At 43.4% G+C, this 16,659-nt stretch overlaps 1 protein-coding gene across 2 annotated transcripts in view; it reads right to left on the reverse strand.

Moving 5' to 3' along the window:
• Window positions 1–14,002: 14,002 nt before the first annotated feature.
• LOC307083978 (SLIT-ROBO Rho GTPase-activating protein 3-like) overlaps window positions 14,003–16,659 on the reverse strand; it is a 31,871-nt gene continuing 29,214 nt past the window's right edge. For both annotated transcript variants that reach the window (XM_079748066.1, XM_079748065.1), the window contains exon 22: window positions 14,003–15,416. In XM_079748066.1, coding sequence (XP_079604192.1) covers window positions 14,958–15,416 — 459 coding nt within the window. In that variant the 3' untranslated portion in view covers window positions 14,003–14,957. The remainder of the gene's footprint in view (window positions 15,417–16,659) is intronic.

The following is a 16,659-nucleotide window of genomic DNA, read 5'->3' on the forward strand; positions in this document are numbered from 1 at the left end:
CTTGTTGGCTTCCTCTACAGCAAAAACATCACTGGATTAATTTAACAAGACAGATATCAACAAACAACAACGGAAACCGTTTTCTTCCCATAACTCAATCTTAATGCTTGATTCTCAGGAATAATTTAAAATAACATTGGAAAAAAAATATATAATCAAACAAGATGACCACAACTTCTGGAACTTAGAAAGATTTGCCAGCATTGTATTATTTCCTGTGCCCACGGGCGTTCTTCCAGGCCTTGTATATTCCTCTGAGTGGACCACAACATTAATTGAGTAGTCAGCCATTGATGACAAAAAAGGAAAAGGCTCCGGGGACAAACTGATCAGGATTTCTGTCAACAAACACCATGACTCATTATAGGAATTAGGAACAGTATTCATGGAACAAGATCTGGTGCCTCATTTTGGTCGGAAAGACCAACATTTATGGAAAATGTTACTAGTGAAATTCTGGGGGCAACAAATCCAATATGCTGGTTTTAACACTGTTTACACTAGGGAGAGTGGTGGTGTAGGGAAAAGGACAGGCAACTTCTGGAAAAAGTTAAAAGGAAATCATGATGGGATTATTTTGTCAAGGACAGAGGTCCGGTGAGCATTATTCCCACAAATGTCACACCTGCCATGAGTTCTGTGTTTGTGACCCGTCTGGGCTCAGCTCTTTTAAATCCTGTTGGACCTCACCTCGGAATCACCATTTTCATCTCAGGGATTTAACCTGCGGGTTCAATTTATAGCCTGATATAATTGAATGTGAAAAACCAAACACAAGGATTGTACTCAAAAGTAGGGTTTAAGTTTCCGAAGAAGAAAACTCATTTTTTAGCCTCTACAGTGTATCCCCTGCTTGGTTCTACACGGGTTACCCACAATGCAACATCTTGAACAAAGTCATGCAATTAACAAGTAACTCTTTAAACAGATCATTGAACAATTGCTCAATAGCCATTCAATGTATGTTATATGTGTTATAGACAGATGTGAGCGGCAGCATATCTAATTTCTTGGAAACTTGCAAATATAAGTGACAAAACAAGAAAAGCATATTCTTCATTAAAAAATAACTACAAAGGAGATGCATGGTGCAAGCATCTTGTAATTTCAGAAATGTACCTCCATGCACAACTGTTAGTTGAGTTGAAACATCTCAAATATTATAATGATAATATTAATGATATTCTGTTCAGGCCTGTGGCTTAAGTGACGTTAGAAGCTGTACAGAAATGAGCACATAAGCTCTTTTCCGTAATAAATTGCATGATTTGGGATGCAGCTTTTCATACCGGTGGAAATAGCTGAGCCAATACCTCAGAAGTTTTCATAACTTATCTGAAACTTGAGACATACTTGGCATTTTGATAAACGCCTTTAAAGGAAGGAAAAGGAGGCAGCACCACCATGCTTTCTATAAAACTCAAATTTCAGAGCTATAATCATGAAGTACTATCACGATGAAATAATTTCTATTTTTGGTTGATTTCGAGGAATCATCCCCATAATCTCTCTCATTGTATCTTGTATTGTCCGCCATTCTATCTTCTTCCATTCTATTTATGCAGTGGTTAGATCCTTTGAGAAGATGTCTTGTCACCGGGCTAGGTTATGAAACTAGGGCATCTTTTATTCTGCATACGCAGATCTCCATTCTCCTCAAAGCGTATTATTCACCATAACACCTTTTGTCATTTTGTAACCCTGTCTGAGTTTCTGAAGATGGTTCTATCAATGCTCTGATGTTATAATGTGGAAGCATTGCTGTTGTAGGGGAGGGGGAAAACAAGGCTCTTAACAGGTTCAAGATGCGCGCTGTGTGGTCGCTTTGAACATTTGCTGCGTTCAAGCTGCGGGGGGGGGGGGGGTACTAAGGGCAACAATGGCCTTACAAGACTTCCACTTCAGAAAAAGGCTACAACCGCTTCCGGCTGTAGATTTGATTTGATATCCTGTAAAGTTTTCTGTCTCTTGTACTGACTTTCTTTTTATTATCTGGCTTAATTATGTTGGCACACACTTAACTGGCAAATAAGGCATTGTTATCCTGGTTCTAAACATCCTGGTCTACAGATATTGTGGACTGACGGACGCAGGGGAAGCAGGTAGCTAGGATGTTAGTAACAACATGCTGCACCTGCTCACTTGCGATGGAGCAACACACCTGGGCTATATATCTCATGCCACACTGAGGGCTATATCTCCATTTAATGAGGTTAAGAGACTGCATAAAATAAGAGGGAGAGAGAGAGAGAGAGAGAGAGAGAGAGAGAGAGAGACACAGACAGACAGACAGACAGACAGACAGACAGACAGAGAGGGAAATAGAAGGAGAGAGGCCGTACAACTGATCACCGCAAAAGTATGGAGCTATGGCTGCAGTATATGATGTATGCACCGATAAAACAGATTCCAATATTCCTGCTGTCTAATAAGACAGATAGTCTCACACTGTGGTGACAGCTCAAAGTGATAAAGGGATTAGGTGGAAGCCTTTTTGAATAACCGTCTCTCGCTCTCTCACTCACACACGCGTACACACACACGCACTATCGATTATATATTGACATAAGAATAAAATTGAATTTCCTCTGAGTACCACCTGGAAGCAAACGCACCTCCGTATTCAACAACATCTTTTCTATTAAGTAGATATTCTAAAAATAATCACCATGATATCGAAGTGGAAAGATATCAAGCATTTCACATTTGTCAAACATTCCAAATGGTGAAAGATTTGCACTTGATATTTGTGATTAAGTGTTTTCCTTGCAGGGAGTGAGTGATAAAGTGTTCTGTGAGCAGGTTGGCTGCATATGGTGTCCATTATATTGTTCATGTATATGGTCATGCATCATGGTCACTCCTCACTCCGTAAACCTGCTCCCACACCCAGACACCCTACACCTCCATTCAAGGCAAAGAGCAGTTTTTTGTTTCTACATCAAAAAAAGATCATGTTGCACCATTGTGGAGAAATACAACCACATTGCTGAGTGTTGATGATTCGGTGTGTGTGTGCATGCACATGCAGATGTGGCAAGCACGCGTCTGTGTGCGTGTGTGTGCGCATTTGTGTTTATGCGTGAGCGTGTGCTTGTGTGTGATGAAACCCTCCATAGATTAAATTAAAGATGAAGGTATTAAATATTTTAGTTTTGTGCCTAATTTAGGCATGGAAGGTGTCCGCAGTGCCGTCTAACTCATTCATCACACCACAGCCCCCTAAGCAAGGAGCAAGAGTTAACATCTGCTTCTTTTGGAAATCATAAACTTTACTCTAAAATATCCAGCAGTGGATAGCATCGGCCCAACGCCAAATCAATCCGGTTTTAACTTCAAGAAGGGAATTATGAATATTGCATTCAACTAAAAAGTTGTGTCAACGAAAAAGGTCAGCTATCCAGTAGCAGGTTACATGTAGCATGCCCCATGTGTATAGTATCCACCGGTATACACTCCATTACTTGGAATAAAGTAGCTCACATCACAGGCTTTTATTTTGAAACTTCTACTATTGCACTGTAGTAGAACTCGCAAGTTGTAGTAGATAATAGTAGCAATAAGTAGTCATAATCAGTTATACAGTATAAAACAGGACATTTATCTACACATATTAAGCTAAGGGGTTGATGGTTACATGAATTTATATATGAGGAGAAGGCTGGAGGTTATCTGTTTTGGATTTCTATCGTTCTTTATTTTTTTTTAACTTGTATGTAGATCAGATGTTGGATCTAAATGAAGAGAATTAGCATTAGTCACAGAGTGTTCTTGATAAGATACATATTAACTGGCCTAAGCCTGCAGGGGTAACCACACTTATTATGGTGGATATTAACAGATTAGCATTCAGCATGGAACTGCTCTCGCTTTCCTCTTCTTTCACATTACCTACATTCATTAATGTTCATTCAAATCATCATCCATTAAAGTTATTCAATACAGATTAAACACAGATTGAACATGAAGGGTAATTGCATGTGGCTTTCAAGTCGTAATGACTCAAGTGAAATAGCTCGTTAGCAATGGGGGACCTGCCACGACATGAATACGAAATGATTCATGTGACTAAGATAAATTACCATAAACATTTTAATGAGCCATAACAGACTGTTGAGACGAACAGTACTTCCACATAAGAGACTCAATCTCTTGTTTGAAGAGGTCTGGGCCAGTCAAGATATTTCAAAGTTGACTCTTTGCAGGAACAACAGCCGTGATAAGTTTGCACTAATGTCCTTAATCTGAATTTTCCCTAGAACACATTGACTCTAAATATTTATATCAGTATTTGTCCATGTCTGGGGTTTATGCCATTGAAAAGGAGGCAAGTCATAAAAAACACAATTGTATTTTAATAAGGAGCAGGATACGAATGCTCTGCTGGTGTGGACGAGGTCGATATTAAGCAGCCCCATTATAACCAAACACGTTGTATTGACATTCTCCCCATTTAGCATACCAAGATGCACATTAATCAAGTCAATCACACAATGACATGACTGCCATCGTACGTGTTCCGATTTAACTGCTCCCCTGCAATAACAATAACAAAGACAGCTATGTTGGACTGAATGGTAAGCTGTTGTTGGAAACGTCTCCAACTTTAACTCAAATGTTTCCCTTTGCAACCTTTTAGTCTCAGAAGTATTCATTAAAGTCAACATTTCCTCTTTGAAACCATTTCATTCCAGCCAACAGTGTCTGCGTGAGACGGAAATGGTTCCTGTTTGAATGATAGTCTAATGAAGAGAAGAAATGCTGCGAGGTAGAGTCGGAGTAGGAAGGCTATTCTTTCAAAGACCCTTTATTCCTTAGAAAATATATTGAAAGGATTTATTTTAGCCGCATAACCCCAGAACTGCTACCCCAAATTGAAAGGAAAGAAAGTGGAGAAATTTCTTTGGAGAAACTTCCTCTTGGGAGTTCTGATAAAAGCACACCTGTCTGTTATCTTCAACACATTCCCTGTGCTGCACCTTGTACAAGATGGGAAGAAATTTCCCCTTTTTTAGAATGCCATCATAATTTAGATTGCATGATATGATGTTTCACCATGGAAAATCCATTTCAATTCTTTGTACATTATCAAATCATCGCCTGTCCTACTAGCCCTGCTCTATTCTACTCATGAATTTTCTCCATACATAACCATCTTCTTAAAATCAATGGCATACGCGTAAACAATGGAGACTGCAGCTATTCTCTTCAAGGCCTCGGTTTGTGAGTTTATTATTAGCTTTTTGCCAAGTTTTGAAAAACTTGGATGCATGGATATATTCTTTCAGAGATGAATAACTTTTTTTTTTTAAGTTTTATCCTTTTTGTATAGTGAGTAAAACAGGAAGGGATGGGCGATAGGGTGGAAGACATGCAGCAAAGGACCACAGGCAGAAATCACACCCTGGTCACTGTGAAAAGGACTGGGCCTTAATGGTATGCACTCTACCTGGCAAACCACCAGAGCGCCCCAAGATGAATACCTCTTTTGTCTCGGAATGGAACAACAATTCTTTTTCTCTGTGTGTAGTCAGGGAAGTACAAAAAGAAAAACATCTGTGAACTAAAACTAGGCTTTCTCTTCATCTTCACCATTTCAAACATGGCAAAACAAAATAATTTGAACAATACACTATCTGTGCCCGGAGCAATGTATTGGCTCTAGTGTGCATATTAGGAGTGGATGGCAAAATACATCAATCCATTGTCATTGAAAAGTGCTTTGCTATAAATACCTTTTGAGGGTTTTGTTGGTCGCATGCAAAAAAGCTATCACCAGGAAATGGCTTAATGAAGACACACTAACCATTAAAGAGTAGATTGACTTGGTCTATACTATATTTACAATGGAAAGGATCACATTTAAATTGAGAACTGGTCAAGTTGGCTATCTTGCGTCAACTTTACGGTCAGACTTTATAAAGCACTAATAAACAATGTATCTCTCAGTTCTATATAATTTTTCTGTTAAAGAGCAGGGTTGTTTTATGGTTACATGTAAGATACAAATCTGTGGGTGGTATGTATGGTTTAGGTAAATATACAATATACTAATGTGGTTATTGATAATATATCAATAAGCAGGTAAAAGAGTGGCCTTATACTTATGTGTATATAGTGTGTGTATATAAGTGTAAGAATTTACTTTCTGACTTGTGCCTTGGATTAGAAATGGATCCTCTCCCTAATGTTTAGTTTTTAGGTATTTTATTTTAATTTTTGAATTGATGTCCTGCAGACATATGCTCGACACATTCACCTTTGTTTATGTTCTGTAAAGGAAAACTCAATAAAAAGCAAATGACAAAAAAAAGAAAACTGTTTCTCAAGAAAGCTTCTTATTGTGGCTTTATGTGTTCTGAGGAGTAAGTGATTTGGAGCATTTTATCCTAAACACAGCGGTAAAATATTGTACAGAGCTTTAGGCATTGTCCCTGTAATCACAGACGTAAATCTAAGACAATAACGGAGCCGAACATTGGACAATTGACACAAGGGGAACAAAGAATCCGTCTGGACAAGATCAATGCAGGCATAGCCCTCGACGAGGGGCTAAGACCAATTAAAGGAACTCATACCCCTCGTGTATTTGGAATGAAAATACTGACTCAGTTACAAAAGTACAGTGTCAGCCTATTGCCCTTTGTCCACAACCTGAAGCTGGATTTTAAAGTCCAAACATAAACAGTTTTGTTTTTTCACCCGTAAATGAAAAATGGAGCTCGGAACGCAATGACCTGAGTCCGACTTCGGAGTGGTTTGAGTTTGATGTATTGTGAACACGTAACATGTATTCACCATATATATTCCATTGCATGACTGCAGCTCCGGGGCTCTGGACAGTGTTAGGAGCTGCGTTCTTCCACCAAAGACGTTTACATTATGCGATGTATGGACAGAAAAACACACACACAATGCTCACTGTTTAGCTGGGTAAGTAAATATTTACATGGCCTAAATATTTGCAGGGGGAATCTTGTTTACCTGGGTCACTGCTGTATATAGTTCTAGTATTGTTATGGCCAATGAAGGTCTACCTAGATCCAAGTGGATGGTCATTACATTTGCCATTTCCTTGTTGGATGGAATCCGACATTCCTTTTCACCAGTGCTGTTTACTGAACCCTGGAACCACTTGCTGGGCTTCACGTCATCTGAACTGGACCAACGAAGAGGTGGAAGTCCTCTGAACCGGAACCAATCAAGAGGTAAAGTCCTCTGAACCGGACCAATCAAGAGGTAGTAGTCCTTTGAACCGGACCAATCAAGAGGTAGAAGTCCTCTTAACCAGACCAATCAAGAGGTAGAAGTCCTCTTAACCAGACCAATCAAGAAGTAGAAGTCCTCTGAAACGGACCAATCAGGAGGTAGTAGTCCTCTGAACCCATCCATTTGTATTCATTGCAAATTTATCAATAAAAAAGATTATTTTATTTTTCTGAATTTGTCTTGTTTTATCGGATTCAATTGTTTACATTTGTACTAATAAATTATGAATAATATTTACAAATTCTGGAAAATCTATTTTCATTTCAATGATAATTGTGTGGAGACTAGGGTTGCCACATTTTTCATGAAACTTGGCAGCCCTGGTTTCAGTTATCTTTGCATAGAAACAGCCGTTAGAAATGTCAGAGGGCTACATTTTACTTTTATTCTTTGAGTACACAGAGCCTGTACTTTCCCACTGTTACATTAGTAAGAGTCCTTTTTTTTACACAAGTACTGTATCTGTAATTCAACTTGAGTAAATAATGTGTTTTAATTTTGCCACTACTTTGTATGAGTAATTTGAACTGAACCAATCAAGAGAGGCCAATCAATTTGAACTAGAACAATCGTTTCATCTGGACCAATGAAGAGTTGAATCGAACTGGACCAATTGAGTTGGTACAAGTCATTTGAACCAAACCAATCACATAATCTGGACCAATCAAGCGGTATAAATCATTTTAAACTGGAAAATGTAATAAATAGATATAATTTCAACAGGGCCAATCAAAAGTTTGATGTATTTTAAACTGTTGCTGGACTAATGGAGCTATGTAAAAGGGATTGTATCTTTCCACAAAAGTAGTCTCCAATACATGTTCCAATAACCAAATGTAATTTGGGGAAAAATCTGGAAACACTGTCAGATACATTGTATTGCTTTGATTAGATACAATGAAGAGGTCCTGTTTATATAACCAGCTGCAGATGTAATAGCAGAATTGTTTTTTGCATGATTATTGGTTTGGTAAGAATGCACATGAAAACATTGAGAAATAAATGCATGTCTTTATCGGCTATTAAGACTAACATGCATATGACAAAGTTATACTATTTGTCTGTTTGTTGGCTCCAATGCCACTGTCCATCGCCCGGGGCCACTTCCTGTGAGTAGGAAGAGCCCGAAGAGAAACAAACAGCCCCCGACTCCCCCCAACCCAAAGTCTCCACCCAGCCTCCACCACCTCTACCCCTTCGGCATCCACTCAGCTGTCACACAGGGGCCCGGATAATCTTCCCCTGGTCAGATGTGGGAAAGCTGTACATCTGCATCTCATCCCGGCCACCGGGCATAAGACGATATCTGTGAAATCAGGACTGAAGGCCAGCCTGCGTGCCGGCAGACTGGCGGCAATGCGTGGAGGCACGCCCACGTGGGATCTGTTAAACCTTAGCTATACGAAACCCCATGGGGCCGCTGTTGGCCCTGTCCATATTTGGGGGGGGGGGCCCACAGTGGAACGGAGTTGGGGGGGGGGGGGGGGGGGGGGGGGGGGTTGATGAGGGCGGGGGATTCATAACATCGGTGAGGCCTGCGGTCCGAGGCAACGAACGCACTGTTACGCAACAGAATATGAAACGTTAATAAGTTTTTGGATTACCCTCCCGGGGGGGGCGCTGGAATGATACGGTTATTGAGTGGAACGATGCGCTGCGGCCACGGTGATGTCTGATAAAGGAACGGATAAAGAGATATGTTTAATGCAGCGACCTTACGCGGTGAATAATAACATTATGCAAGCTAATACCGCTCGTCCGTGACCTGCACATGACCTCGCAGGGCCCTGGTTTCCTGTTCCTGTACCGAGCAAAGCAGCACATTCACAGCAGCACCAGAGACTTGACCTTTATCTCTCTCCCGTCAAGGGCTTGGACTGTTCGACGTGTGGAGAATGTCCTTCTGCGTGTCCGACGCAAGACGGATATGTGTTTATCCAGATGTACTGTTGTTTTTCCTGCCTGTTTTTTCTTTTCCCTCTCCGGCATCCAATAAATAAGAAGGTAAAGAATGTTCAAGAACGTCTTCTTTGTTATGCGCTGTGGTGTATAGCGATAACACATGCTCTTGAATATGTGTTCTCCCGAGCCTGTTTGAATCTGTCTCTACATTGCCATTTTCACCTTCTCTCTGTCAAAGTTCAAGAAGATTTCTGGGAATTTTAGTCCCCCCCCTGTCCTCGACTGCAGTTTGATGGGTCACTGTGTGGACACACATCCTATGGATGGAAACCAGGGAGCAGGTAGTGGTGGGTACAGTCTCCCTGCTGTGTCCAACTGATTATATACAAAGCCCTGGTTAATTCTTCAGCCTGTCCTAACGCCTCTTGCTTCTCACACACACACACACACGCACACACACACACACACACACACACACACACACACACACACACACACACACACACACAAACACACACACACACACACATACGCACACGAACATAGACACGCACACGCATGTACACACATAGAGACACGCACAATTTAACATATGGTGACAACCGCCTAAGACATTTCAGTAATGGATGCCATTTTTCCACGTTGTAAATATTCAGCTGAAGATCCTATCGCTGGCTCGCTCATATCTGTCTGCCTCTGGTTAAGTATTAAACCACTTCAGAATAAGAGCGCAGAGTTCATCCCAATTCTTCTCCTCTTCAGAGTCTAAAGCTTTTCAAGTCATGTTCTTCTTTTTTCTATTACATTAGAGGAATGAAAACAAGCACATGACTGCCAGTCTCCAACACGTCCTTCTGTGTCCTCTGTTTCATTTCTCTTGGAGGTGGAGAATTCTCCTCGTCTTGCCTTCGGTTTAGTATCCAACAATTATTCTGTATGTTTCGTGCCACGTTTCTTTTTTACTTGGGTTGAGCTACGGTTTAGTGGTTTAGTCGAGTTCGACATCTAAATAAAAACATTTATTGTGGATCAACATTTGTTCCACGAATCAAATACCATAATGATATATTTGCATGAATTGAGGCTGGACGTAACCACGGTTGTTGGAAGAAACAATTCATCAATACATCACTACATCAATTCATCAATACATCAATCCATCAATGCATCAATACATCAATGCGTCAATACATACAGGCGCCCCGTATGATTAGACAGACATGAGAGTAAAAAGATACGAGTACTGCATGCCGCGGTGCTGCTGCCCAGAGCTCTGAACGCCTTAGGAGTATCTACCATCACGTAATGCTGTTGCAGTGTGTTTACCTCTGCCTGGCTGCCTCCTGACACACACATCTCCCTCTAGGCAGCTCCACAGGTCGCTGGGGTGTCAGGAGGAGCACGATGATGTTATTTCTTATTATTTATGTTTTTCATGTCCTTCTTATTACCTTACCTTTTCTTCTGCAAACTACGCTTGACAGCCAGACGGGCAGAAAGGAAAATAGACAAAGCTACGGGCAGGCAGAGAGCGAAGCAATCAGATGGAAAGATGGTCGGTTACAGACAGACAGACAGACAGACAGACGTGTGAAACAGACCCCTGTCTGTTTGTCTGTCTGTCTGTCCTTCTGAGCAACTGTATGTCTGTCTGTTTGTCTGTCTGTCTGTCTAACTATCTGTCTGGCTATCTGTCTGAGTCCAGGGACAGACAGAGAGACGGACTGATGTGCCTACCAAAACCACCAGTCCACTAAGTGGCATGATTCCATTAAGAGAGAACTATGTCAGCATTCATGTTTGACCCGATAGGAACCCAGCTTCTCGCCCGGACAAGATAAGATAAGTGTCCAATTTTGCACTGATTACAAAAAAATGTGGAGGGCCACTAAATCTAACGTCTATAATGTTTCCTAGCATTTTGTAACATTGCTAAACATGATATAAACATAAACTGAATATAAATGTCTGCTTATCTACAGTAGTAGCAAATGCTAATCACTATTAAAATATGATATATAGTTGTGTTCCTGTTTGAAAGTATTGATAAAAAAAGGACGTGAGGGTATTTGACCCTGGTCTCGCAGGCAACAGAAGACGATTCATTGACTTGACAAACGATAAACTATGAACTGAAACACAAGACTACTACTTATATTGCTTTGGCTGTATGATGAAACAAATATGATGAAGAGAACGGAAGGCCTAAGCACAATCATTTTTTGGTGTAAGCCCTTCCAGCACACTGATTGGCTGTAATCCCTGGTGAGCAAGCACATGACCAGGTCCCCGGACGATGGCTAGAGGTCCACTGTCCGGAGACCTGTTCATGTGCTCGCCACCAGGGGTAACAGCCGGCACCAGGGGGTCTGAGGACTTCAGGCTGCTGTAATTCAGCGCCGGGGGGGGGGGGGTCTCAGGATGGTCGACCTCTATAAGCTGCCACCGTGGGGGTATGAGGTCTCCGGACCTCTATATCCTAGCACCAGGGGCTCTCAGGAGAATGGACTTCTATAGGCCAGAACCAGGGGTGGGGGGGGGGGGTGGGGGGGGGGACTTTCTGGACAGTGGAGTATCAGGACAGGAAAGTGGAGTCTCTGGACAGTGGAGTCTCTGGACAGTGGAGTCTCTGGACAGGACAGTGGAGTCTCAGGACAGTGGAGTCTCTGAACAGTGGAGTCTCTGGACAGTGGAGTCTCTGGACAGGACAGTGGAGTCTCAGGACAGTGGAGTCTCTGGACAGTGGACTCTCTGGACAGTGGAGTCTCAGGACAGTGGAGTCTCTGGAGAGTGGAGTCTCTGGACAGGACAGTGGAGTCTCAGGACAGTGGAGTCTCTGGACAGTGGAGTCTCTGGACAGTGGAGTCTCTGGACAGTGGAGTCTCTGAACAGTGGTGTCTCTGGACAGTGGAGTCTCTGGACAGTGGAGTCTCTGGAGAGTCTCTGGACAGTGGAGTCTCTGAACAGTGGTGTCTCTGGACAGTGGAGTCTCAGGACAGTGGAGTCTCAGGACAGTCTCTGGACAGTGGAGTCTCAGGAGAGTCTCTGGACAGTGGAGTCTCAGGACAGTGGAGTCTCTGGTCAGTGGAGTCTCAGGAGAGTCTCTGGACAGTGGAGTCTCAGGACAGTGGAGTCTCTGGACAGTGGAGTCTCAGGACAGTGGAGTCTCTGGACAGTGGAGTCTCTTGACAGTCACTGGACAGTCTCTGGACAGTGGAGTCACTGGACAGTCTCTGGACAGTGGAGTCACTGTAAGGTGGAGTCTCTGGACAGTGGATTCTCAGGACAGTGGAGTCTCTGGACAGTGGAGTCTCAGGACAGTGGAGTCTCTGGACAGTGGAGTCTCTTGACAGTCACTGGACAGTCTCTGGACAGTGGAGTCACTGGACAGTCACTGGACAGTCTCTGGACAGTGGAGTCACTGTAAGGTGGAGTCTTTGGACAGTGGATTCTCAGTACAGTGGACCACTCTTAGCCGTTGTAGTCCGTATTCTCTCTTAATAGTGAGTGTGTGAGAGAGAGAGAGGGAGCGAGAGAGAGAGAGAGAGAGAGAGAGAGAGAGAGAGAGAGAGAGAGAGAGAGAGAGAGAGAGAGAGAAAAGAGACGGTTAGCATTGTTCCACAAAGTTAACATGGAGCCAGCCAAACAAAATTACAAAACACCAGCCAGATTAACTGCCTCATTTAGTACTTCATTTGTGGGAAGAAGCTGTAATGGTCCACCCAGCTTATCCACTTGCTTGTGGGTTAATGGGTTTGTTTGTGCTATCATCAGTACCCATGGCGATAGAAACGAGAAGAGGGCATACATAACCTTTATTGGAAAGAGCAAACCTCTAGGAAATTCATAAAAACATAATGAGACAGCAACTCATGTTCTACCAATATGCTCATAAGTAGATGTTGGTCTTTATTAAATTATGATCGTACAGAATGACAGACATGTCCAATGGAAAAGACAACAAAGTAATTATGAATGGTCATCTGAAGACTAATGCATTTAGGGGCCATAAACCATCAAGTCTGGCCCCGGGCTCAGCTGTTGAGTCCTCAGTAATCATGAGAGCCTTTTAATGCAAAGGTCTTTCGAACCCCAGGAAATCAGAGCCGGAGTCCTGGCCTTCGCTGGCTGCTGGAAGGGCCCCTGGCGAAGGCCCTAATCTCATTTTATTCTCGCTTTCATCGCAATGAGCACACCTAAATGGATTAAACCCGAATGGGCTGTCCGGTAGCAAGGCTCAGACAGGCCTCAGGCATCCATCCCCACTCAGTTAATGTAGCAAGGACTTAATTCACCTGTTGCTATATTTTTGCAACTTTTCTGTTCATGAAATAGCATTTACCAAGGTTAAGAATTGATCTTGGACCGTTGTCTTCCAGATGACCGGATTTGTTTAGGTTTTCACACATTTTACTTTTTTTTCCGCAATTATCGTAACGAATTAATAAAAAGTTGACCTGTATTGTGCCAACTCGATACACAAACAACGCGTTGTAGTATTATTGCCACTAGGGGGCCCTAGAAGGTCATTCGCAGTGCTTGTTGAGTAAGTATCGGTCCACTAGGAGGCGGTATGGAACAGATGCTGAAGGCTTTCATGACTATTCTCATGAGAGTCATTGTAACACAAACGCCGCACCACCGAGCCCCTATTAAAATATACGTGGGTGATTTCATGCATTTTTTTAATGTTGAGGTAAATTGTATTTAACGGTGTTCCTTTTTTATAAATGTCTTTGTTTCTTGGTGTTCAATCAGTAGGCTAATTGTTTATTTAAGATAAATAGGCAATACAGAAAAAGAGAGAAAAACACACTGCAGATTTCTTGCATTTATTCTTGTTTTGTTAATGTTTGTGCGAGGAGTACCAAACGCGCTACACACGCTATAGACCATAATATATCCTGTTCCTATGACAGTGTTATTTGTACAATATAAGTAACCTTTAACAGTACGCTTCTTTCCAGTTAAACGTGCCTATTACACTTGAAAGAAGAGGATTATCCTTAGGCTATATGACACAACAGCAATAGTAAACAGTCCCCACATGAACGGCCCCCAGCCTGACTGGGCTCTACCTAGCCAAGTTCCACTGAAACTCTGATGTGATATAAATCTTGAAGAGTACAACTTGATCAAAATGCAGAAAACACAGAATTTACCAACGCTGCACGATTGCCTATAGTTTATATGTGCATTAGTATTTTTTTTTATGATAAGAGCAAGTGCTAAATGTTTCTTGAGGTAATATATATTATCTAAAGATGGCAAGATAGGTGGATTAAGATAGCGCTGAGATGCCCGGGCCTAGCGTGTCTGTGCACGCCGCCGCGGGGTACGACTACTATGTTTAAATGAGATGTTTTGGCCGGCTGAACGTAACACAGTAATAATAATAAAGTACTTTTCCAGATAGTCCCGTTTCCATCCAGCATGGCCTAAGGTAGTCTTGAAAATGTCTAAATGATCATATTCTCGTCCTTTGTGCTTAAAAGTCACTGATAGTCCACTTACTTAGTGTCCTCCTATAGTCCATCCCCATCGAAAACAATAAATGAGTACCCAATTGTACCGGTGTGTGTGTGTGTGTGTGTGTGTGTGTGTGTGTGTGTGTGTGTGTGTGTGTGTTCCCGGGCACCAGCGAGGTGTTACACATCGTGTTGGCTGGTGATCACAGGGAGAGGGAACAGAGGGGAAGGGTGTGGTTCTTCTCATAACCTCGGCTCCACAGCGTACATAGGGGGCCCCTGGACCCCCCTTAGAACCCCGGGCCCTAGACACGCGCCTCACTCCCTCTGCTTGTCCGACGAGGACGAAGAGGTGGAGGGGGACGGGGACGGCGCCTTGGGGAACACCCGATCCGACGAGGCGATGCCCGGACTCCCCAGGCCGGAGGAGCTTGAGCTGCTTGAGCGATGGGGCCCCGGGACCAGCACGGGGGCCGGCCGCACCGGTCGCACCGGGGGGGGCCTCAGGGGTGCGCTGGGTCGCCGTGCCGACAGTGCGGGTTTGAAGGTGCTCATGGTGGTCTCGGAGGAGGAGCTGCTGCTGCTGCTGCGGCGCAGGGCCGCGTCGGGGTCCCGGATCACCATGGTGTGCAGGGGGCTGCTGGGGGCCTCGGGCCCCCGTGGGTGCTTCATGGGCTCCAGGGTGTCCAGCACCACGTCCGGAGCGTGCTTGGCCACGTTCTGGCGCTCCAGCTCCCGCAGCTCGTGGAGAGCCGTGTTCATGGTCTTCTCGATGTCCTGGGGGAGGGGGGAGATGTTTAGAAAAGGAGTCAAGGGTCATCCGCTGTACAATACAGTACTGTACAATACTGGCAACCTGCTTCTTTGGTGAGAGATTAATTTGTTACTCTAATAATATAACATAACGATAACGAAACATTGCATAAAATAATGTCAATATGTTGATGACCTGATATTGCAATTCCTTTCTATGCATTATTAATCCACCAAATTCAGCAACTTTCAACAATTACAAAAGATAAAGTGAGGTAGCATACAATCTATTCAACGTCAGTAGAAAACGTTTGGTTATTTCTTCGCGGTGAGCCCTGCTCTCAACCCTCCCAAAAGCTCGTGCTCAGCGTTTATTTCCGAATGGAAAAGTAAAAAAGCAGAAGAAAATCTTTGGTCCGTTGCGTAATCTAACCCTAACGACTCCACTTTGAGTCGGCGCTGGCTTCAGCTCGTGGAAACTTCACCCTGGACGCTCTCTGCTCTTTAATGACGACCTCGCTAGCCTCCGAGTAGCGGAGCCTCTCCTGGCCTCCGAGCGCCATCACATGAAGCAGAACATACACCGTCATATGACACCGAACATACACGTCACATGACGCAAAACATACACATCACATGACGCAGAACATACACTGTCACATGACGCGGAACATACAAATCACATGACGCAGAACACCGTCACATGACGCAGAACACACACCGTCACATCACACCGAACATACACTCTCACATGACGCAGAACATACACTGTCACATGACGCGGAACATACAAATCACATGACGCAGAACACCGTCACATGACGCAGAACACACACCGTCACATGACACCGAACATACACTCTCACATGACGCAGAACATACACTGTCACATGACGCGGAACATACAAATCACATGACGCAGAACATACACCTCACATGACACACACGTCACATGACGCAGAACACACTGTCACATGACGCGGAACACCGTCACATGACGCAGAACACACATCGTCACATGACGCAGAACACACACCGTCACATAACGCAGAACACACACACGAGGCAGAACATTCACCGTCACATGACGCAGAACACCGTCACATGACGCAGGACACCGTCACATGACGCAGAACACACACATTCACATGACGCAGAACACACACACGAGGCAGAACATTCACCGTCACATGACGCAGAACACCGCCACATGACGCAGGACACCGTCACATGACGCAGAACACACACCGTCACATGACGCAGAACA

Source organism: Pollachius pollachius, assembly GCF_949987615.1.
Source record: "Pollachius pollachius genome assembly, chromosome: 12".
In the NCBI taxonomy this organism is placed as follows: domain Eukaryota; kingdom Metazoa; phylum Chordata; class Actinopteri; order Gadiformes; family Gadidae; genus Pollachius; species Pollachius pollachius.